Source organism: Canis lupus, chromosome 10 (assembly GCF_048164855.1).
Source record: "Canis lupus baileyi chromosome 10, mCanLup2.hap1, whole genome shotgun sequence".
Classification (NCBI taxonomy): Eukaryota; Metazoa; Chordata; class Mammalia; order Carnivora; family Canidae; genus Canis; species Canis lupus.
The window spans coordinates 52,723,628-52,747,315 of record NC_132847.1 but is presented as its reverse complement, the minus strand read 5'-3'; the positions used below and the strand labels follow the sequence as shown (position 1 = coordinate 52,747,315).

Below are 23,688 nucleotides of genomic sequence, written 5' to 3'. Positions count from 1 at the left end.
GAACTGATTCTCTGAATACACATTTCACTCTGCTTCCACCCATGAGTTCCCAGGCCAGGCCTGCCACTGACCTGCTGCACAACCTGGGACAAGTCACTTGATGTCTCAGAACCTCCATTCTCTTCATCGGAGTGAGAAGTTTGGCTTCCAGAGACCCTCTGAACTCTTGGAAATTAGATTCTTTTGAGAGGCTTGAGGCAGGAAGAGGCTGGAGGTAGGGAGGGAATTGGATCTTCTCACCTCCCCAGGGCTGGGGCTGAGCCAGGTGATATCATAATGGGCAGTGCCCGTCCTAGAGAGGGAAGCAGGGTTGGGTAGGAGCAGGAAGGTTGCAGGGGAGGAAAGCTGAGAGATCCCCCATAGGAGGGGGTCACAGCAGCTAGGGGCACCCGCCAGGCTGGAGGTGTGAGCTTTCTGGAAGAGGGGGTGGTCACTGATGTTCTTACAGGAGCCCTTGGTAGCCCACCGCGGCATCCCCTAGACTTCACTATGTTCCTCTTCTCCCATAAGACCAAGACCCCCATCAGCACCTACAGTGACTCCTACAGGGCTCCTACCTCCATCAAGGAGGTCTATAAAGACCCACCTCTGTGGGCCTGGGAAGCCAACAAGTTTGTGACCCGGGTAAGTGGAGGCTGGGTGGGTGGGTGGGCAGGCCAGAGTGTATGGTCATGTATGTCTGAGTGACTGGTAGTGTGTGGTTGTCATTATGTGTTTGTAATTATTTATAGCTGTGTGTACACACACACACACACACACATGCATGAATGAATTTATTTGCCTAGTATGGAATTTTTTTTCTAGTATGGAATTTATAATAATACATAAAATAGTACAAAATCCTGCCCTCACGGTGCCCTCCTACTCCATCAGGGTAGGAAGTGGAGAGAGACAGATAATTATCAAGAAATAAACAAGTTTTGGGATGCCTGGGTGGCTCAGCTGGCTGAGCATCTGCCTTTTGCTCAGGTCATGGTCCCAGGGTCCTGGGATCAAGCCCTACATTGGGCTCCCTGCTCTACGGGGAGCCTGCTTCTTCCTCTCCCTCTGCCCCTCCTGCTCCTGTGCGCGCTCTCTCTCTCTCTCTCTTTCTGTGTCAAATAAATAAATAGAAATCTTAAAAAAAAAAAGACACAAGTTTTATAAATTATCCAAGATGCTGTATAGGAATAAATGGGGTAATGGAAATGGAAAGTAACCAGGCAAAGCTACTTAAATATGTAGGTCATGGAAGACCCCTCTCTCTCATGGTGACATTGAGCAGAGGCTGGAAAGATAAGAGAGAACTAACCCTGTAAAGAGCTCACAGAATAGTGTTCCAGGCAGAGTGATCAGAAAATGCAAAGGCCCTGAGGCAACCTGTGAGATATGTGAGAAAATGTGCTATAGGCATGTTTTCATGCATATATAACAGAGTCTTCTTGTGTCTGTACTTGGAGACGAGTGGCCAAGTGGGTCTGTGCAGCTTTCACAAAATGAAGACAAGATCTGTGAGTCTACTTGTGACTGCCTAAAGGAATTTATCTGTGTGTACCATCTAACAAATGGGGAGTATCAACACGTGCCACGCACAATGCAGATACAGCAATGAAAGGCCAGGCTATGCCTTTGAAGAGCTCTCAGCAAACAAGTGAACAAAATAGGGTTGCCCAGTGGATGCACTGATACAAGAGCTGGATAAAGGAGAGAGCATTCCTGCTTCTTGAAGGGTAGGTCTACTAAGAGATCCTGAGGAAGGGGGCTTCCAACAGAAAAGAGGGGAAAGGACAGCCTAGGGACACAGATCCACCAGAAGTTCAGAGCTGGAGCAAAGGGAGAGGCTAGCCCCAGGTGAGAGGAGTTGCAGTGGCAGATTGGAGGGGCTGGGGCTCAGGACAGGAAGCCCAGTGAGGTGGTGAAGGATAAGGGAGAAGGATGTAGGTGAGAGATAAGAAGAGACTGTAGCAGTGAAAAGGGAATTTTTGGAATAGAGAATATTTAAAATAATCTTTATAAAATATATGCTCAATGAAGAAAATTGGGATAACTCAAAGAAGCATGAAGAAAAAGGCTCTATAATCTCACTATCCAAATTAACCATTGTTAATTTATTATTAGATGCCATTTTAGGTAGCAAATATCTTTTATAAAAATGGGAAAAAAAATGGCACCACACTGTATACTAACATTTTGAATCTTGCTCTTTTCATATAACCACGTATCAGATACATTTTTTTTGTGTAAAAATATTCTATAATGTCATTTTAATGACTATGGTATTTTATTTTATGACTGTACCAAAATATATTTAAGGATTCTTATTGGAAATTTAGATTATTTATAAAATGTTGCTAATATAATCATTTGTGTACATCTGTAGATATCGATTATTTCCTTAGGACAAATCCCTAGACATGAAATTGTTGGAAGAAAGGATATGCACACTTCAAAAACTTTTGATATACACTTCATATTCCTGTAATAAGAATTATAATAATTTACATGCCCACCAGAAAAATATGAGTGCCTGCCTGTTTTTTGACATTCAATAATAAGAAGGAATTTTAAGAATTAGATCAATAGATCTTGGTCACCAGCTGGGTATAAACAAGAGAGGAGAGATTACGATGACTCCTAGGTTTAGGGCTCTGGCAACTGGAGGAATAGTAGTTCTATCAACTAAGATTTGGAGTTCATTTTGGGACAAAAATATTTGAAGACTTCCAGGAGATATCTGGATATATTTATCTGAAGCAAAGGGTAAAGGTTTGAGCTACAGATACAGATTTTGAAATCAACTGTATACAGGCAGGCAGTAGCTAAAGTCGTAGGAGTGAATGAGATTGTCAAGGAAAAATAAGAAAGAGGTCAAGGATGGACTTTGGAGAATACAGATTATTTAAGAGGTAAGTAAAAGAAAAAGAGCCACAAAAGGAGACAGGGTGATAAAAGAAAAATCAAAGAGAAACCAACAAAGACAGCATTTTAGACAAAGGTCAGTGTCAAATGTCGTCAGCTCAGACATGGATCTCTTGGATGTAGTAATCCTTAGCAATCTGACCAGACAGTTTCAGTGAGTGAAGACAAGTGAAAGCCAGACAGCAATGGGACTAAATGAAGGAAAGGCTTCTTCTGCTCCTGGCATTGTGCTGATCTAGAAACTCTAAAGGGCCCTCCTGCTTCAAAACAGCTAGGTCTTGCATAAAAATTAATTTTTATTTTTTTCTGGACTCTCATGGAGATGAATGGTACTTAGGATGCCCTGAGTATGAATGCCAATATCAGAACTATAAGCAGAAGTTTAAGCCTTAAGCTAGCTGAAAGGTGAATAAACAACTTTAAACTCCAAACTGCACCAGAAAGTTTAGTAATCTCTGGCTCCCTGCCCCCACCACACACACACATACACAAGTGATGAATGTGTATCCTCTGCAGTGGAAAATACCCTTAACATAGGTTTTCAAGTATCCTTCAGAGTAAAACCAATCAAATCTGAGTTCACAATAAGAGATATAAGGAAACAAACCACCATACAACAGCAAAAAACAAATAACAGACTAAAACTTCCACGGACTTCAGATATTGGAATTAACAGAATACAAAATAATTATTATGAATTTTTAAAAATAAAGTAAAATCATCAAAATGAGCAAGCAACAAGCAATCATATTTTTTAAAGGCCAGACAAATGTTAAAAAGAAGTGAATAGAAATTTTAGAAATAGGGACGCCTGGATGGCTCAGCGGTTGAGCATCCACGTTTGGTCTAGGGCGTGATCCTGTGGTCCCGAGATCAAGTCCCACATCGGGCTCTCTGCATGAAGCCTGTCTTCTCCCTCTGTCTATGTCTCTGCCTCTCTCTGTGTGTCCCTCATGAATAAATAAATAAAATCTTTTTAAAAAGACATTTTAGAAATAAAAAATATATGCGTTAAAACCAAAACCTCAGTGGATGGGTCTCAAAGGGCAGATTAGACACAATTTAAGAGGTCAGTGAGATGACACAAAGAAATGGAAAAACATTCCATGCTCATGGATTAGAAGAACAAATGTTGTTAACCTCTTTGACATTGGCTCTAGCAATCTTTTTTCTAGATATGTCTACTGAGGCAAGGGAAACAAAAGCAAAAGTTAACTATTAGGTCTACATCAAAATAAAAAACTTCTACATATTGAAGGAAACAATCAACAAAACTAAAAGGCAGGACACCTGGGTGGCTCAGCGGTTGAGTGTTTGCCTTTGGCTCAGGGCATGATCCCTGAGTCACGGATCAAGTCCCACATTGGGCTTCCTGCATGGAGCCTGCTTCTTTCTCTGCCTGTGTCTCTGCCTCTCTCTCTCTGTCTCTCATGAATAAATAAATAATCTTAAAAAAAAAAACTAAACTAAAAGGCAACCTACGGAATAGGAGAAGATATTTGCAAATGACATAGCCAATAAAAGGTTAGTTCAAAATATATAAAGAACTGTAAAACTCAACCACCCAAAAAATAAATAATCCAATTTAAAAAATGGGCAAGAGGGATCCCTGGGTGGCGCAGCGGTTTGGCGCCTGCCTTTGGCCCAGGGCGCGATCCTGGAGACCCGGGATCGAATCCCACGTCGGGCTCCCGGTGCATGGAGCCTGCTTCTCCCTCTGCCTGTGTCTCTGCCTCTCTCTCTCTCTCTCTCTGTGACTATCATAAATAAATAAAAATTAAATATATATATATTAAAAAATAAATAAATAAAAATAAAAAATGGGCAAGAGGGGCACCTGAGTCTTTCAGCTGGTTAAGTGTCTGACTCGATTTTGGCTCAGGTCATGATCTCAGGGTTGTGAGATCAAGCCCTGCATCAGGCTATGTGCTAGGTGGGGAGCCTGCTAGGTGAAGATTCTCTCTCCCCCTCTCTCTGCCCTCCTCCATACTCTCTCAAATAAAATAAAATGCACAGAAGACATGAACAGATATTTCTCCAAAGAAGATATACAGATGGCAAACAGACACATGAAAAGGTGTTCATCACTTATCAATAGGGAAATGCAAATAAAAATTATAAAGAGCTATATCACCTCACACCTGTCAGAATGGCTAAAATCAACAATACAAGAAACAACAACTGGTGTTGGTGAGGATGTGGAGAAAGGGGAACTCTTTTACTCCTTCCTGTTGGTGGGAATGCAAACTGGTACAGCCATTGTAGAAAATAATATGGAGATTCCTCAAAAAGTTAAAAATAGAACCACCCTACAACCCAGCAATCGCACTACTAGGTATTTAGCCAAAGAATACAAAAACTCCAAAGGGGATAAATGAACCCCTATTTTATAGTAGCATTATTTATAATAACCAAGACATGAAAGCAGCCCAAGTGTCCATCAATTGACAAATGGATAAAGAAGATATATATTTATTCCATTATATGTTACATGAATAATACTCCATTATTATATAATATATGATGGATTATTCTTCAGTCATAAAAAAGAATGAAATCTTGCCATTTGTAACAATATGGATGGAGTAAGAGTATAATGATAAATGAAATCATTCAGAGAAAGATAAATGCCATATGATCTCACACATGTGGAATTTAAGAAACAAATGAGCAAAGGGAAAAAAAGAGAGAGAAACCAAGAAACAGACTCTTAACTATAGAGAACAAACTGATGGTTACCAGAAGGAGGAGGTGGTAGATGAAATAGGTAATGTGGATTAAGGAGTGCACTTGTTTTGAGGAACACTGGGTGATGTATGGAATTGTTGAATCACAATATTGTACCCCTAAAACTAATACAACAACAATTAGTATGTTAACCAATTGGAATTAAAATAAACACTTTTTAAAAAAATAAAAAATAAATAAATAAAATAAAAACTTCTAAAAAAAAGAGTGAAATGAAAGAGCAAAAGAAATCTCCCAGAATGCAACACAAAGACCAAGTGGTTAAAAAATATGAGAGAAGCATTAAGCAATATGAAAGATGTAAGGAGGGGATCCCTGGGTGGCGCAGCGGTTTGGCGCCTGCCTTTGGCCCAGGGCGCGATCCTGGAGACCCGGGGTCGAATCCCACGTCAGGCTCGCTGCATGGAGCCTGCTTCTCCCTCTGCCTATGTCTCTGCCTCTCTCTCTCTCTCTGGGTGACTATCATAAATAAATAAAAATTAAAAAAAAAAAGAAAGATGTAAGGAGAAGATTTCATACACATCTACTCAGAGTCCCGGAAGGAAAGAACAGAAAGGAGAATCGGTATTATCTGAAGAGAAAAGAGCTTCAAATTCTCCAGAACTAATGAAAGAAATGAATCCACAGATACAGAATAAATAGAAGAAATTTCACATTTTAGGTACCTCACAGTGGAACTGCCCAACACCAGTTTAAGAGATGACCTTAGAAACAGGGAGAGAGAAAAAAAAAAAAAGAAAGAAAGAAACAGGGAAAGAGGAGTGCCTGGGTGGCTCAGTTGGTTAAATATCTGCCTCTGGCTCAAGTCATGAGCTCAGGGTCCTAGGATCCAGCCCTGCATTGGGGCTTGAGCAGGGGCTGAGCAGGGAGCCTGCTTCTTCCCCTCTCTCTCCCCATACTCGTGTACTCTCTCTTGCTCTCCCCCACTCTTTCTCTCAAATAAAGAAATAAAATCTTAAAAAAAAAAGTAGTACCTGACAGCAGATCTGAGAAAGCAGAATCCAAAGCCAGTAGTGAGAAACACAAAACATAATTTAACTTAAAACTGCAGAATTAAAAAAAAAAAAACTGCAGAATTTTCAAAAAGTTTCAGGAACTGGCAATGCTAGGCAACTAGTTAAGCGGCTGCCTTTGGCTCAGGTCATGATCACAGGATCCTGGGATCAAGCTCCACATCACATTAAGCCCCATCTGCAGGGAGTCTGCTCCCCCCTTGTCCCTACCCCCACTCGTGCACTCTCTGTCTTGCTCACTCTCAAATAAATCTTCTTTAAAAAAAAATAAACCCCCAAATCCCTCTTTTTAAAAAGATTTTATTTGTTAATTGAGCAAGAGTGAGAGAGAGCACACAAGCAGGGGGAGTGACAGAAGAAGAGGCAGAGGGAGAAGCAGATTCTGGGCTGAGCAATAAGCCCGATGTGGGTGGAGCCACCCACTGAGCCACCCAGGCCCCCTCTAATTGCCTCATATTTCATGCCATGGGGTGACTGCCTACCCCATCTCTGCAAATGTCAGAAGGCTTATTTTTTGGCGAGGATCTCAGGACTGGGGATACCAGGCCCAGCTGAAGGCAGGGTACCATACTGAAAACAAAGGAACCTCCACATACTGAATGCCAAAACCCTCCAGCAGCCCTCTTCTTCTCTACTAGATTCTCAGAACACTGGCATTCTGGCCACTGTCCTCAGGCCAAAGATTGAGAGTCTCTTTTGAGGATTTGATCAGCCCAAGAGGGAAGACCTACAGATACTGACAGAATTTAACAAAAACATTTTAACCAGACCATCTTACAATGATGCTCTTGGTTGACAAAGCCCACTAACAACTCAAAGCCTCCAATAAGCTTTTTTAGTCTCCTATTCCTTTTTTTTTTTTAAGATTTATTTATTTATGTGAGAGAGAGAGAGAGAGAGGCAGAGACACAGGAGGAGGGAGAAGCAGGCCTCATGCTAGGAGCCTGAGGTGGGACTCAATCCCAGAACTCCAGGATCACACCCTGGGCCAAAGGCAGGCGCTAAACCGCTGAGCTACCCAGGGATCCCCTAGTCTCCTATTCCTAACTGTGAGCAGACAAAGATACAGACACTAGAGGAAAGCCTCTGAGGGCAAAACTGATGACATCTATGAGTTCTTCTAAATGACTGTGTGTGCGTGTGTGTGTGTGTGTGTGTGTGTGTGTGTAAAGGTCAGGGGAATGCCAAGCCATGGGACTCTTTTACCCATTTGGAGTATGATTGTCCAGGATTTGCCCATAAAACAAAACCTCAACTGGGTACAGAGATCCAAGAAACACCTCAGCTGAGGGATTTTCAGGGCAGTAGGGACACCAGGTCTCATCTTGGTCAAGAGAAACTTTTGGTCTTCAGATTATACAGGGGAAATGTGGGTAGCAGTGTCACCATCCAGCACCTTGATGCCCACCATGAGGAAATCCTTCCCGGCCTCTGACTTTGCTGGGGGTCCCACCCCTGTGCCCCAGCCATCTTTTCACACCAGCTGATTGCAGAGATCTACTGGTATACAGATAATGTGGCATTCTGCCCTCAGCTGAAGACAAAGAAGCCCCAGAAATAGGTCTTAATCAGGAATTCCACAGATCTAGCCCAACAAGGGATTGAAAGAGATAAGACAAGGTAAACCCCCAAAAGCAGAGGGACCCAGGTCCTGAACCAAGATCAGGAAAAAGGTCAGGTTAGGATAAGAACCAGGGCAAAGTGAGTGTCAGGGCCAAGGGTGATATTGCTGTCAAGATCAGAGCTACAGTAGAATCAGGGTTAGATTGAAGTCAGGGAATTAGATTTTAAATTAGGTATCCCTCCAGCCTCATCCTTCATCTCCTTTAGGATGCCAAATTCCCAGAGAGCTCTCCCTGTCCAAAACACCTGCATAAGGTGGCTGGCTCCCAGGGCAGCCAGTCTTTCCTGAGGCTCCTGGTTATACCAGGGTCCTGTTGGTCTGTTGAGGGAGACCCAGGCCCTGCTCCTGGATAGCACACAGTCTGAAAGAAAACGGAACACCCAGCTCTGCCCTTAAAGAGATCTCAGTCAAGGAAAGGACAGAAATGAGAACATCAGAAAAACACTTTGAAGGCAATGCCTGGCTCCAAGCCCCAGCCTTGGCTAGAAAGGAAGAAAGTGTGATTCAAACAAAGAACTATTCAGAGGGGGCCAAGACTGGCATGGGGATCTCTCTGGCATAGGGGAGAGACCCAACTAGGCTGACTTTCTCTATAGGGGCTGGATCTGGGTCGAGTGAACATGGAGGCTGGGACCTCAATGCACCTAGTCATTTTCCCCCCTCTCCCCTTGCCCAGGGCCTGACTCAGACCATGCAGCGCCACGTGGATCCTGAAGCTCTGCAGAAAATGGTCAAATGTGCCGTGCAGGACTACAGCTATAAGGGTTTCATACCAGGCCACCCCTATTTTCCTGAGAAATATTGGCTCTGTCAAGAGGAAGGTAGGGCCTCACTCCTTACCTACCCAATGCGGACTCCACTCAGAGACTTCAGCTATGACCCTTAAACCTGACCCTTAACCTCTACCCTGATTCCATATCAAATTTATCCCCACCCATAATCTGGGCTTCTCCAATCATCGCCACTCCAGCTTGATTCCCAAACACCTGATCTGATCCTAACCCTGACCCTAGAGGAGGAGATCCAGGCCCTGCCTTTTGGGAGTTTCCTATCTGTGCCAAAGAACTGGAAGAGGTCTGAGGCCTATTCCTACAGAGATAGAGGGAGTATTAACCTCTTCTGAACAAATCCTTTCAGATGTATTCCAGGGCCATCTTTTCCCATATTCTTAGTGATCCTGTTCCACCAGTTACTCCATTAATTAATTCAGTCAAGGTCATACAGAGCTAATATTTGCAAGAGCTGAGGTTTGAACAATGTCTGTGAAGTCCATTCTATTAACCACAATGTGATATTATTTCCTCCTTATGGCATTGCAGAGATACCTGGGTGAGATAATGGGGGGCTGGAAGAACAGATAGATTCTAATGATTTTAAGGAGGCAAAATTAGTAAACTTTGGAACCTTAGATGTGAAAGATGAGAAGGAAGAAATAGGAGAAGGATCCATTTTCAGGTTGCCTGATTCAGAGAGAGTGGTGTCAGTATGCAAAGTGATCAGCTCAAAGGATCCAGATCCCACTCAGAAATTTGCTTTATGTGAGAAATGGGCGGCATCTCAGTATCTAAATCTGGAGCCAGGCTGGGCTTGACTGGCTCAAGGATATTAGACTCTAGCTTTGTCCTGGGGATCAGAGGAGGAACATGTAGGGGGACCCAGATTCTGGGGTAGAATAAGGAGTAACAATGTCTTATGTCTCCACCCCTATGATCAAGTAGACAAATGCAACCCATACCACCTGTGTGGTGACCGGTATAACTTATGGAGGATGGGACCTTACAACTGTACCGGCTGGAACAAATATACCACATGCCTTCCTCGGCTACCTAAGGTATCTACTGTGACCAGCACAGATGCCTGGGGTCTGGGATACACATCTCTCTCTATTTCTAAACCACAGTGACTGATATTTCACCATAAGTTCTTCATCCCTTTCCCATCAACAATGCTCCAGTGCTCTTTCTCTAGTGTGAAACTAGGGTTTGTCTTTTTTAGGGGACAAGGGAACTCAGGAATGGAGCTGTATGAACAGCTCTTGGGTTCCCGAGATCCCAATATCTGGCTGGCCTCTGTGGGGACGCGATTAGCATGCGTTCCCTGACTTGCTACCTTCCTGAAGCTTGCCACCTGGCCCCTTCCTACATGGTCTGGCTAAGGATTCAGTGATAGGTTGAGCTTACCTGCTCCACTCTCCCTCCTTTATGATGTGAGCAAGGACAAGGGGAGGGAGAACAAGGTCACCCAGTGGCAGTGCAGTTAGGTATAGGAGAGTCATCCAAGGAGACAGGGAGGAGACTAGCTACAGGCCCAGGCCAGAGGGAAGAGGAAATTTGAGAGAATGGTAGGAGAGAGGAGAGGTTCTTAACTGTAGCTGATGGTTGACCTTGGGTTGACTGAACCCTTTTGAATCAGAATTTCCTCAAGAATCAGAATTTTTCACAAGTCTTTCAGGTGATTCTGGTGGGCAGGCAATATTATAATATTGACACTACCTCTCGCCAATTAAAGACACTCTAAGACACAACTACACAGAGTCAACTAGACAGAGAGATAAAAATCAAAGGCAAATGCTGAGGCAGAGATGCCAGAGACCTAGGTCCAGACCCTGTCCACCTATAGCTCCACTTCCTTCCCTTCCTATCCTCCTCCCTCCTCCTCCCACCTGGAGGTAGAGCAACTGCGTTGCCTGGTGACAACTCTAAACACTCAGAGTCCGGGAGAGTAGAGGAGCTTCTGGAAGGCGGGAGAAGACATGGCCTGGGACTGGTCTGGGTGTTCAGGGAGGACCCCCAAAAGGAGGGACTCTTCTGGGTCAGAGTTTGAGGTAGCATGTGTGCCACTTCCAGGAGGCCGGAATGGAGACAGCTTGTCGAGGAATGCCTTTGCGATGCCCTCCTAAGCCGGAACGACTCAATGCCTACGGTAAAGGAGGTGTGGCGGTAGCGGGGTAGACCAGAAGGGCGATGGTATGAGACCTGGGGGATGGGGTGGAAGCCAGAGATTCTGTAGAGGGTCTAACTCTGTCTCTATCTTTCCCTGTTTTTGTCTCCATCTCTTCCTATCTCTGACCTTGTCTCTTCCCCTTTTTTGTAACCCTGTATCTGGGCTTGGGGCCGCGGGTGCAGAGCGCGAGGTGGTGGTGAACATGTTGAACTCGCTGTCACGGAACCAGCCACTGCCGCAAATCACTTCCCGATGCGGGTGCGGGGACCCGCTGCCCGGTCGCTTGCCCTTCCAGGGTTATGAAAGCGCTTGCTCTGGCCGCCACTACTGTCTACGTGGGATGGACTACTGCGCCACCAGAGCACCCTGCACGGAACGCCGCCTCCGGTCTTTGTGCACCCAGCAGCCGACTGTAAGGTTCGCCGGACTGCTCCTGCCTTGGGCGGGCTCCGCCCCCAACAAGCCCCGCCCCCTGAGTCCCGCGGCACCCCGGTTGTGCGCACCCCATCCCTCACCATTTCCAGCTCTCCTCTGCCTTTATACCAGACCCCACCTCCAGCCGCCTCTATCCCCTTACTGGGCCCTGTCCTTTCCCGCCCTTCGGCCCCAGGGCCTGAGCTGACCGCTGAGACTGGAGAACCTGCACGAAGATTCCCCTAGGTTCTCGACCCTATCCGTCCGGAACTGGGCTCAAGGTCAACCTGTACCTGTTCTGGAGGCCCTGCCAGAAGGTTTTTTTTTTTGAGGGAGAAACCCCGCAGACCAGTCCCATCCCTTCCCACACCTGGTTCCGTACCTGGACGCCCGGCTCTGGAGACCCAGCCTGCGGAGTGCCATGTGCCCTCAAAAATCAGCCGGTATTCCTGTGTCTCGGGTCACCGTCGATAATGGGCAGGGTCATTGCCGGGGGTTATGTGAGCAAGGAAATGGTAACCGCATTACCAAAGGGGTCCTGGCTTTCAGAGCCCCGCACGACCTTTGAAGGTAGAGAACCTAGCGGGTTACAGCAGAGGAAAGAGGCCTGAGCGCCTGTTCTCCTCAGCTGCAACCCAGACTGCCGCGCACCCTTCCTTCCTCCTCCTGCATGCACCACACCAGGTGGCAGTCAAGGCAGGCCCAGCCTGGGAGAACTTCAAAGTCCTCATCTAAGTCTAGAGAGCTCAAGTGAGGAGTGCGCGCTAGAACCTGCCCCTACTCTACAGTGATTCCTCTCGCCCTTCCCCAGGCAGAGTCTGAATAATTATGCATTGAGTCTCATCCCTCACAAGGATAGGGGGGAGGGAGAAAGTGCCAGAGCCTTAGAAATGTCGTTAGTGCTGGAATAATTGCCCTCCAATGGAGAGGAATCAGGGCACTCCCAGCTCTTCAACTACTGGAGTCCGACCCTCCCCAGAGTCCAGCGTGCTCCACACAGCCCAGCCTGGGCGGTGGAAACGAGGTGTAAGGAAGATAGGGACTTTCAGGTATCTTCCCATGTTTTGATGGAGTCTTGAAGACCCAGATCTACGAGCCCTAGGGCAGACACCTGAAGCGCAGCTCAGAATCTTAGTCTGGGTTTTGAGGGTGGGGAGAAATCAGAAAGCCCGACCTCTTCCCGCCCACCACTTTCTCCTGCAGCAGTGTATCGCCCTGCGAGCACCGGCCCGGAATGCAATGTGCTGTTATAACTCCCCCGCCATCATACTACCCTTGTCCGAACCTTAGGTAAGTCTGGAGCAAACACATGCAAAAGCATTTGGCTCAGCGGGGTAGGCGGGGACCGGTTGGGGCGGGAACTGTCCGCTGCAGTGCACTGACTGGAAGATGCCACCAGAGGGTGCCAGTGCCATGGGGCCGTGAAAGCGGGCAAGGAAATGGAGGCCCCTCCATCAGAGGGCGCTAAGGCTGGCTTTGAAGGGTTACAGGTTGGCAGTGGGGCTTAGAGTCAAGAGATCGGAGCATTAAGTTCAGGGCTTGAAGTAAAGGATAAGAGATTAATGTTAGGGAGTCAGTACTGGGAATCAGAAATTTAAGAGTAGAATCTGAGGTCAGGAGGTCAGTGTTGGAACATGGGGTCAGTCTTAGGGGCAAAATGTTGGGATAGGGTTAGCACTGAAAATTGGAATCAGACCTCTGAGGGTCCAAAAGGGCTGACTCATTTCTCCCCACAGATGGGACACAAGTCACTTCAAGAAGACCGGTGGCCCCCAGAGAAACAACTATGTCGTCCACCCTGAGTTTGTGTCTGAAAACTATCCTGACTGCCACTGCTGGTAGAGCTCAGGCTGGTGGGGCCGAGGGGGCTGAGCAGTAAATAAACCCTTCACCCCAAAGGCTGCCTCCTGCATCCTTACCCTGCAGGACCTAGCAGTGAGGAGCCAGTCACTCTGGCTCTGCCAGGCCCCTTCAACTGAGATGCAGTTTCTTAGTCATCCTGCCCTGACTCTCCTTGCCCCCTTATCTCAGTACTTCCCTTGGGTGGCCCTGAGTGCCCTCCTGACATATAATAATAGCTGGTGTCCTCCCTCCACCAGAACTAATGGGTCTACCTAGCCATGCAGGGAGGGCCCACTGACCTCCCATCCCAGAAGGGCCCTCCAGGTGACATTTGTTCAGTATCCCCCAAACCTAGATGTCCCCTCACCCCCACATCTCAGCGGTCCCAGAATATTCCATTCTACAAAGACCTGTCCCTGTACCCAAAGTTCTTCATCTCTGTTCCCAGAGTCTCCATCAGAGCCCTGAAAAAGTTTATATTCAGACATCCTTGCTGCCCTCCCTTACCCAAGTCCAAGGGTCTAAAACATAATTTTGGAGGGTTTCATGACTAAGAAATTTCAAATTACAAAGCAAAGCTCTGATTCTCTGTCCCTCCAGAAATGAGGGGTGGGGTGCTCTGGAATCTTTAGTATTTTTACACCCAACTCCTCCTTGAAACAGGGTTATGGCAGGGCACGTCCACCACCTCACAGCACATGCGTTTCTAACGGTGTCCCCACAGAGTGTGTGTTGTGCAGGGAGAGCAGAGGGGGCATTCCAAAGCACCGAGATCCCCAACCTCATATACTATTGGTCTCGTCCAGCAGGAACCCACATTTTGGGCCACCTGGCTGGTGGGACTAGGCTCCTTCCATGGAGCCCTTGATTGGATTCGCCGTGTACTGGGCCTCTGGGATCCTCCCAGAACTCTGCTACCCTTTTTCTATATGAGACAATTTCTTCCACACGTGAAACATTTTCACATGAAGAGCTAGTGAGAGCGTTATACCAAGATGGCCTCTACTTGCCCAAATGTGGAGAAGAAGGAATCCCAAGAGCCAGCCCTACCCCTTTACCCGGCCGCTCGCTCTTCCTCATATGCATACCACATTTAGCCTAGAGGTGCGAGAACCCCGACATTCCACTACTGCTCCTTTCTCCAAAACTACATTTCCCAGAAGGCCTGGGGCAGAGCCCCGCTTGCACGCGGTAAGCAATTGCCCAGGGGGGCGGGCCAGCAGGCAGGGGGCGGAGCCAGGGGACACCCGGCTGGTGGCCGGCCAGAGTTGCCCGGAGGTGGGCACAGAGCTGTAGGAGAAAGGTAGGGGCTAAGGCGTGGGGCCCTCAAGTCCACGTGACAATGTAGGCGGGATCGAGCGCCAGGGGCGGGGCCGGACTCCGAGGCCCGAGGTGAGACCAAACGACTGGGGCGTGGCCGAGCAGCAGGAGGGCGGGTCCGAGGAGGGCCTCAGCTGTTCTGCTAGGCAGCGCCCCGCGCCGCGCCGTGGCAGCCCAAGTCCAGCTAGCGTGGAGGGAATCTTCAGGAGCCTCCCTTCACCCCCACTTCTGGGGTCACTGCCGTGAGTGAGCCCAGGGGGAGGCCCTGGGGGGGGGGGGAGGTTGCTGAGGAAGCACACTTCCTGAACTTTCGCTCCCTCTGATGAGAAGGGGTACGAGCCTGAACACCTGGGCCCCTCCTCAAGTGGTGGTTTCCAGAGGGAGGCCGGCCCTTTGACCTCAGTCTGTCCCTCCGGACATTGTAGCTGTAGCGCTGGGGTGGGGGTGGAGTATTCCAAGCTGAAGGCGCAGTCACTCGATCCCCTCTCATCCCGTAGTTGGGGAGCAAAGGGAGATGGGCTGGATCGAGTTGCCTTTGACATCTCCCCACCACCCCGGAATTATGTGCGACAAACGACTCGGCTTGGCATGGCCTCCCCCCTTTGGTGTCGGGCCGGGCCCTCCCCCTTGGATCCGGCTAAGGGCCCGCAGCCAAGACTAAGGTCTAGTGTCAAGTGGGGAAAGGCTTGGCCACGGCGGACCCCACCTGCCAGCATTAGCCTGTGATTGGCCAGATGACGGAGGCGGCAGATTACAGGGGTCTCTAGCGCTGTTAATACAGGAACCACAGTTCCTCCTCCATAGCCTCTGTACCAGATGCCATTAAAATTGCCCTTTTCCCACACCAAGGAGTCTTTCTGGAGCAAGCAGCAGCACCAGCCCTTCAGAAGATAGGGTTCACTATGCACACATTTCATCTGATGGGGATCCTGTCTCACCCTCTGACCCTCAAAACTCTTTTCCTCTGCTGCATTCAGACAGCCAGTCAGACCTTTATCTCTCATCTCCTAAAAATTATGCTGTGGGGGGTTAAGCTGGGACTTTGGATTTAGGCAACCATGCTACCTAGTAACTTCAAACAAATTCCTTTTCTGTTTGGACAAGTTTCTTCATCTGTAGAATAGGCACTATAGCTCTGCCTCTTGTTCAGTATTATTGTTAGGGTTAGATGCTGTGGTAGCATTTGGGAAACCAGCACAGGGCCTGCATGGAGTGGGTGCCTAGGACTGTGGGCCCCTGTCCTTCACCAAAAACCTTTGGAATCCTAGAACATTAAGATTCTCAGAACCTATCAGAAAGGGCTTTTGAGGTCATCTTGGTGGCCTCCCTATGCTTCAGGAAATGGGTTGACTTAATATGAAAGGTTTTGGGGTTTGTTTGTTTTTTTTTTAGATTGTATTTATTCATGAGAGACACAGAGAGAAGGCAGAGACATAAGACGAGGGAGAAGCAGACTCCTCGCAGGGAGCCTGATGTGGAACTTGATCCCAGAACCCTGGGATCACGCTCTGAGCTGAAGGCAGACACTCAACTGCTGAGCCACCCCAGGCATCCCAATATAAAAGTTTTGAAGATGAGGGCTTCTCTGTCCTCTTCAGATATAGACCCTTTCCCCTTATTCCCTCAGTGCCCAGAATGGGGCCTTGGTTGTCCTGAATGAATGAACATTAATGTACAACAAGTCTGGCCTGGGCCACCTAAGGCCTTCTTTGGGTTCTGCTTAGCTTGAGGGCATCAGCTAAATGCTACTGTGTGCATTCTCTTGCAGCAGGGCTTTTCTGACCTGTGCCTACAGGTAGGGGAAGCCATAGTAGGGTGGGGGAGTTTTGAAAGCTAAATTGTGTGGGATGAGAGGTAAAGAGTGAGAGTGAGAGGCTGTTCCAGACCAGTTGGAACTGACCAGCCTGGAAATTTGAGAGGAAGGAGCACAGAGAATGAGGCCCTGAGATAATATCTCCCTGGAGGAGGGAGACAATGTAGTGGGCTGTATATTGACATCTGGGATCACAATTCTGTTCTGCATGGGAGAGGTGGGGGAGGTGAGGACCCTGTGCTGTTCTGGCATCTCCTTGGAAGTAGCTAAGGACTTAGAGACAGACACTGGCATCTGAGAGGAGGCTAATTACTGTTTGCCAGTCTCCCTCTCTCTTTCCTCCCAGCTGGAACAAATGGGCAGCTGGCTGGCTGGCAGTGTGTATGTCTGTGTGTGCATCTGGCTGGTGCTATTTCTTTGTTGAACTCTGCCGTAAGGGCTGAGATAGGGTCAGTGGCCTTGGGCAGTAGATTGGGACACACCCTGCCACCCCCTTCCCCAAAGTCTATGGGTTTTTTTTGCAGTCATATGTTTAACATACAATATATGAGAGTGTATGTGTGCAGCAGGGAGTGTCCACTCCTTGGATAGCTGATAGGTGGAGGAGAGACATTGACCCAGTGTGGGTAGGTGAAAGTTCCTAGAGCAGATGGCTGAAGTATTTAGGTTAGGTAAGGAATGAGCTTGGTGGTCATAGGATAGGCCTGGCTGGAAATGGAATCAGAAAAGCAGATGAGACTACATCATGCCTTGCCCCTCGATTGTAAAGCTTATACTTCTGAACTTAATTCTGGGGGTCATGAGTAGCTCTCTAACGTAGGGAGATAGAATCTCATAAGTGCTTTAAAAAGATCACCATGGTTGCCATGAGTAAGGCACTGGGGGAAAAGAAGGTGGAAGCAGGGAGGCCTATTGGGGGAAGTACTGCAATGATACATGGGAGAAATGAGAGTGCCCAAAGTAGGGCAGGGGCAGCAGGAGAGAGGGTGAGTATAGACACAAAGCCAGGAGGAAGCTGGCCAACAAATGTGTTGCCAGGGGGAGAGCAGGAAGGTTGGCAGGGAAATGGACTTGGTGATCAATTGCTGAGAACAGGGTGGAGTTTTGAGAGCAAAGAGAAGGTAATCTGAGAAGTCACCATGGCCCCTATGCTAGACTTTTTACCCCAGCCCTAATGTACAGATTCAACCCTGCCCCTCTCCAAACCAGGCCCAAGACTAAGTCTGGCTTTGGGTATCTTCTCTAATCTCCAGATTTAACCTGGCTTTTGACTCAAGATTAAATTCCATGCCTGAGATGTTCCCCCTTCCTCTCTCCTATCCACCCTGCCTGGACAGGAAAACCAGTCTACTGCCCTGCGATTGATCTTAAAGAGCTTCCCTCTCCCACCATGGCCTTCTGCAGATCCCTCCCCTTCTTGTCAGAAATGCCCCCATGTATGATCCAGGGAGGCCTGGCTAATTCTGTGATCCTAGATAGTTCCCTGACCCTGTGTTGGTTGTTCCTCCACCAGAAAAATGGGGATGCATGCCATCTGTCCCTCCCCATTCGGAGTCCTGACTAATTTTGACAAAAACTGGTGCTCATGAGAAAGAGTGGGTTAGACACAGACAGATGGTCCCGGTAAGGGTCAAGCCTTTATGCCCTAGACCTTACATCCGGTAATATAACCTTCCCAAAGTATACAACTCCTCCTTCTGCTGCAGCAAAGGGAAATACTATGGAATGAGAAAGCTCCGTTCTACTTCTCTGTTCCCCTTCCAGAATCAGGCAGTCCAAGTTCAGATGAACTTCGTCGAGTGGTCCCACTGCCCACTCTTTCCGTAACTGGGGCTGATGCCCCAGAACCCTCAGGAAAAGAGCCAAGCCTACCCCCGCCGTCGCCCTGGGAGCCACGCAGATCATAGGAGCCCCAAGGCCATCGCCGCCGCAGCTATGTACACCTTCTTGCCTGATAACTTCTCGCCTGCCAAGCCCAAGCCCTCCAAAGAGCTGAAACCTCTACTAGGTTCCGCGGTACTAGGGTTGCTGCTGGTGTTGGCCGCAGTGGTGGCCTGGTGCTACTACAGCGCCTCTCTACGCAAAGCAGAACGCTTGCGCACGGAGCTTCTGGACCTCAACCGAGGAGGCTTCTCCATCCGCAACCAGAAGGGCGAGCAGGTCTTCCGCCTGGCCTTCCGCTCAGGTGCACTGGACCTCGACTCCTGCAGCCGAGAGGGCGCTCTCCTCGGCTGTTCTCGCACAGCCGATGGGCGCCCCCTGCACTTCTTCATCCAGACGGTGAGGCCCAAGGATACGGTCATGTGCTACCGCGTGCGCTGGGAGGAGGCGGCCCCGGGGCGCGCGGTGGAACACGCTATGTTCCTGGGCGATGCAGCGGCACACTGGTACGGCGGTGCTGAGATGAGGACCCAGCACTGGCCCATCCGCCTGGATGGCCAGCAGGAGCCGCAGCCCTTCGTCACCAGCGATGTCTACTCCTCCGACGCCGCATTCGGAGGCATCCTCGAGCGCTACTGGCTGTCGTCGCGTGCGGCTGCCATCAAGGTCAACGACTCAGTGCCCTTCCACCTGGGCTGGAACAGCACCGAGCGCTCGCTGCGGTTGCAGGCACGCTACCACAACACGCCCTACAAGCCACCTGCGGGCGGCTCTGCCGCACCAGAGCTCAGCTACCGCGTGTGCGTCGGCTCTGACGTCACTTCCATCCATAAATACATGGTTCGGCGCTATTTCAACAAGCCCTCGAGGGTGCCAGCACCTGAGGCCTTCCGGGACCCCATCTGGTCCACGTGGGTGCTGTATGGGCGTGCCGTGGACCAGGACAAAGTGCAACGTTTCGCCCAGCAGATCCGCCAGCACCGATTCAACAGCAGCCACTTGGAAATAGACGACATGTACACACCCGCCTATGGAGATTTCGACTTTGACGAGGCCAAGTTCCCCAATGCCAGCGACATGTTCCGCCGGCTGCGTGATGCCGGCTTTCGCGTCACGCTCTGGGTTCACCCGTTTGTCAATTACAACTCGTCGTGCTTTGGTGAAGGAGTGGAACGCGAGCTGTTTGTGCGTGAACCCACCGGCCGGCTGCCCGCGCTTGTGCGCTGGTGGAATGGCATCGGCGCGGTGCTGGACTTCACACGCCCGGAGGCTCGGGACTGGTTCCAAGGGCACCTGCGGCGGCTGCGCTCGCGCTATGCCGTGGCCTCCTTCAAGTTTGATGCAGGAGAAGTCAGCTATTTGCCGCGGGACTTCAGCACTTACAGGCCGCTGTCTGACCCCAGCATATGGAGCCGACGCTACACTGAAATGGCGCTGCCCTTCTTCTCTCTGGCGGAGGTCCGCGTGGGCTACCAGTCCCAGAACATCTCGTGCTTCTTCCGCCTAGTGGACCGCGACTCCGTGTGGGGCTACGATCTGGGGCTGCGCTCGCTCATCCCCGCGGTGCTCACCGTCAGCATGCTGGGCTACCCATTCATCCTGCCCGATATGGTGGGTGGCAACGCAGTGTCTGAGCGCACAGCCGGCAGTAGCGACGTGCCCGAGCGTGAGCTCTACGTGCGCTGGCTGGAGGTGGCTGCCTTCATGCCCGCTATGCAGTTCTCAGTCCCGCCCTGGCAATATGATGCCGAAGTGGTGGCCATCGCGCACAAGTTTGCCGCACTGAGGGCCTCGCTGGTAGCGCCGTTGTTGCTTGAGCTGGCTGGTGAGGTCACTGACACAGGTGACCCCATCGTGCGCCCCCTTTGGTGGATCGCTCCCGGGGATGAGACGGCACACCGCATTGACTCGCAGTTCCTTATCGGAGACACGCTGCTGGTGGCGCCAGTACTGGAGCCAGGCAAGCAGGAGCGAGACGTCTACCTGCCTGCAGGCAAGTGGCGCAGCTACAAGGGTGAGCTTTTTGACAAAACCCCAGTGCTGCTCACCGATTACCCCGTCGACCTGGACGAGGTCGCCTACTTTATCTGGGCATCCTGACCCAGTCCAGGACCCAGGAACCCCACAGCCCTAACCTCTGTCTTCATGCAGGCCCTTAACCCTCCATCACAACCACACCGTGTAGCCCCAGGAAGTCCCCACCTCTGCACCACCCACTAAGTGGGAGCTGACATAAATATGCTCCAGCCAGCTGGGGTAGGGCCAGGTGAGAGGGCACTGAAGCAACTTCCCATTCTAACGCACAATCCTCAAGCCCCTTTTTCCCTCCACACCTACTGTAGTCTGCAGAAACCTCTTCCCTGAGGTGGAAGAGAACTCAGAGGGGAAAAGTCAGCTATCCTCCTGTTATGCATGATTGTGTTTTAAAAGCACAAAAAGAAACCTTACCCTCCATCCTGGCCTGAATGGCCATCTTTGCCCTTCTGAGGTGGGGACTTGATCCTCAACATCCCAAAATAGCCCCTGCCACACTTATGTTCTTGGAACATTCTTGATGCTGGAAGCCAGGGCCAGAGTTCCCAGTATTGGCCTGAAGTGTGGCTGACCTGGTCCTACCCCAGCTGGGGAGATGGGTTGGAGGTGTCTGGCCAACAGACTGAGAGGAGGGAGGAGGTCCCATCCCAGAGGACAGGATGACTGAGCAGAGCGGGGAGCCATCACTGCTCTCCCTCATTTGTGAAGAGACTCCTAAGACTGCCCTTACCATCTAGGTAAACACATGTGCTCAGCCCCGGCCAGGGCCATGGCCTCATGGGCAAGGACTTGCAAGGCCACTCAGGCCAGACTTGATGCCTTAACTCAAGAATCTGTGTGTGTGTGTGTGTGTGCGCGCGCGCGCGCGTGTGTGTGTGTGTGAGAGAGAGAGAGAGAGAGACTGAGAGAGAAAGAGACAGAGAGAGAGAGAGAGGTACCATGTGTCCCTGAATCCATGGAATGAACACAACACTCCTGAAGCTGGCAAAGCCTGGAAAGAGGGGCAGGGAGCAAATTGGAGGTTTTGATCGTTGAGCTGGCCCCCTCCTGGTTGATGTCCCTAGTACACTAGTAGGAAATAAACAGCCCTTTCATGATTTCTCAGCTGCTTCGCTTCCTGCATACATGGCAGGGGTGTGGCCTAAAAGGGAGAGATATTCTTACTCTGGTGGTGGCGTGCTTCTGCATGCGAACCCCATGTGCACATCAACACCTGTAAATAGACAGGGTAAGGTCTTTCATTTCAGCCATTTTCTCTTTCTAAGAAGATCAACCTCAGCCAGAGTGAATTTTCTCTGACCTTGTAGCTGAGTCTGAGGAAGCAGTGGCTTGCCTGAATGGGGAGGTGGGAAACAGGGCACGGCTCAGCTTCCCTCAACCCCTAAAGAATGCATCCTTTGGCCCACTCCTCCACCCCCTCTGTTTTAACCCTGAGTGAAGAATGCCTAATGAGTTTGGGGGCACTCATGGATGTCCGTCCTGAATGCTGATTCTACCACTTGTCTACAAGCTGTGTGATTTTAAGTGAGCCACTTAATCTTGTTGAGCCTCAGTTTCCTCATGTGTAAAACAGTGATGATAATGCCTACCTCCCAGGTTGTTGCGGGAATTATAAGCACAGATGTATGTAAAGTGCCTGGCACAAGTAGGTGCTCAATAAAAGGTAGTTATTATACCGTGACACAGTTTCTTGGTTTTTTTTTTTTTTTTTTTTATACAAAAATAACAAGGATTTTTCCGGGCCCTAGCTCCCAGCTTCCTCTGGACCTACCTGTGACACACAGAGCACCCAGTTGAGCTCCAAGTTTGTGACCCAGAGGACACTGTAGTCCAGGAAAAAGGCAAGAGTAGAGAGATCTGAAAATGGGATGTCAGGAGCTGAGATTCCTGGGTCCTCAGGAGATGGGGAGTAAATTAATTAGCTTCCTTCTTTCTCTCAAGAGCATCCACCAATCAGTACTCAATGAACTTACTGGGGCCCTGGCACCCACCGGTAGGCTGGGGAGTGACTGTAGAGGCAGAAGACCCAGCCTGAATCCTAGAAGTTTCCCTAAGTGGCTGGAGAACATGATTCACACTTGAATGGCCCTCCTGCTTTCTGTACAGTCTAAAGCCAGTTTAACCAACCTCTTGAGCCTTGATTTCTTCATCTTTATTATTATTATTATTTTTTGAGAGTGAGAAAGAGAGAGAATAGGGGAGGGGCAGAGAGAGAATCTTAAGCAGACTCCATGGCCAGCACAGATCCCAATGCGGGGCTCCATTTCAAGACCCTAAGATTGTGATTTGAGCCAACATCAAGAGTCAGATGCTTAACTGACTGAGGCACCTAACCACCCCAGTTTCTTCATCTTTTGAATGGAATTTCTAGGATTCATTGAGATGTGCCTGTAAAGCACTTAGATAAAAATTGGCAAAGAGTAAGTCCTCAATAAATGGTAACTCCTATCAACTCTTATTTTAGACAAGGGACGCTAAACAAGAAACAAAGAGAATCTCCACCTAGAACCTGTGCTGTGCAATGTGGTAGTTACTACCCACATGTGGCTTCTTAAATTTAATTTTAAAATGAATTAGGGCAGCCTCGGTGGCTAAGCGGTTTAGTACCACCTTCATCCCAGGGTGTGGCCCTGGAGACCCGGGATCGAGTCCCACGTCAGGCTCCCTGCATGGAATGGAGCCTGCTTCTCCCTCTGCCTGTGTCTGTGCCTCTCTGTGTGTGTGTGTCTCTCATGAATAAATAAATAAAATCCTTAAAAATTTTTGTGAATGAGTTAATGAAATAAAATGTAAAATGCAGTTCTTCAGGCACACTAGCTATATTTCAAGTGTTCAAAAGCCATATGTGACCAGTGGGCAGGGCAGATTATAGTTGCAGAAGGTTCTAGTGGACAGCCCAAGATGGAGCAGTGTGTGCTAAGATGGCATGAGGAGGGATAAAGCCATCTGGCATGGGGGAGGTGGCATATACCCTTCCAAAGGGCATTAAGGGTCGGCAGCAGTGTCTTACAGCCTAGATGGGGGAGGAGGCAGACCATACCCACTGAGCACTCACTGTATGCTGGGACAGGGCCAAAGGGAAGAGTGCTCTTTTCTTGCCAATTCCATCAAACTGGCCCTTGGCTTGAGGTCTGGTTTCTAGTTAGGCTTCTGCCATT

The 23,688-nt window shown here is 49.1% G+C and overlaps 3 protein-coding genes across 16 annotated transcripts in view; 2 read left to right on the top strand and 1 right to left on the bottom strand.

The window, feature by feature from the left end:
• Positions 1–12,164, bottom strand: part of DNAI1 (dynein axonemal intermediate chain 1) — a 124,618-nt gene extending 112,454 nt beyond the window's left edge. For 2 of the 6 annotated variants that reach the window (XM_072841709.1, XM_072841716.1), the window contains exon 1: positions 72–274. The gene's annotated coding sequence lies outside the window, so the exon portion shown is untranslated. Of the gene's footprint in view, positions 1–71; positions 276–12,022 lie in introns of those variants that run through there. The other 4 variants (XM_072841712.1, XM_072841721.1, XM_072841710.1 and 1 more) reach the window with 3 other exon arrangements.
• On the top strand, positions 80–13,538 carry SPMIP6 (sperm microtubule inner protein 6). 7 transcript variants are annotated; one of them, XM_072841736.1, is made up of 7 exons: positions 80–624; positions 8,960–9,104; positions 10,002–10,114; positions 11,130–11,205; positions 11,409–11,643; positions 12,844–12,930; positions 13,377–13,538. In XM_072841736.1, exons 1-7 carry the CDS (start codon positions 490–492, stop codon positions 13,480–13,482), a joined length of 897 nt encoding a protein of 298 aa, XP_072697837.1. In that variant the 5' UTR covers positions 80–489; the 3' UTR covers positions 13,483–13,538. The 7 variants fall into 7 exon arrangements, with proteins under 7 accessions (XP_072697837.1, XP_072697841.1, XP_072697839.1 ...); XM_072841740.1 differs by having other exon boundaries at positions 9,999–10,114; positions 11,409–11,638; positions 12,847–12,930; XM_072841738.1 differs by having other exon boundaries at positions 9,999–10,114; positions 11,409–11,638.
• Positions 13,539–14,701: 1,163 nt separating this feature from the next.
• MYORG (myogenesis regulating glycosidase) lies at positions 14,702–22,211 on the top strand. 3 transcript variants are annotated; one of them, XM_072841723.1, is made up of 2 exons: positions 14,702–14,874; positions 18,380–22,211. In XM_072841723.1, exon 2 carries the CDS (start codon positions 18,452–18,454, stop codon positions 20,594–20,596), a length of 2,145 nt encoding a protein of 714 aa, XP_072697824.1. In that variant the 5' UTR covers positions 14,702–14,874; positions 18,380–18,451; the 3' UTR covers positions 20,597–22,211. The 3 variants fall into 3 exon arrangements, with proteins under 3 accessions (XP_072697824.1, XP_072697823.1, XP_072697825.1); XM_072841722.1 differs by lacking the exon at positions 14,702–14,874 and adding an exon at positions 14,885–15,044; XM_072841724.1 differs by lacking the exon at positions 14,702–14,874 and adding an exon at positions 14,885–15,134.
• The last annotated feature ends 1,477 nt before the right edge of the window (positions 22,212–23,688 follow it).

Bases quoted from the DNA above. Each gene is read 5' to 3' on its own strand.
- MYORG (XM_072841723.1), top strand. From the start codon at position 18,452: ATGCCCCAGAACCCTCAGGAAAAGAGCCAAGCCTACCCCCGCCGTCGC.
- SPMIP6 (XM_072841735.1), top strand. From the start codon at position 490: ATGTTCCTCTTCTCCCATAAGACCAAGACCCCCATCAGCACCTACAGT. The intron at 11,644-12,843 runs GTTCGCCGGACT...TTTCTCCTGCAG, and splicing joins ACCCAGCAGCCGACTGTAAG to CAGTGTATCGCCCTGCGAGC. The intron at 12,931-13,376 runs GTAAGTCTGGAG...TTCTCCCCACAG, and splicing joins TACCCTTGTCCGAACCTTAG to ATGGGACACAAGTCACTTCA.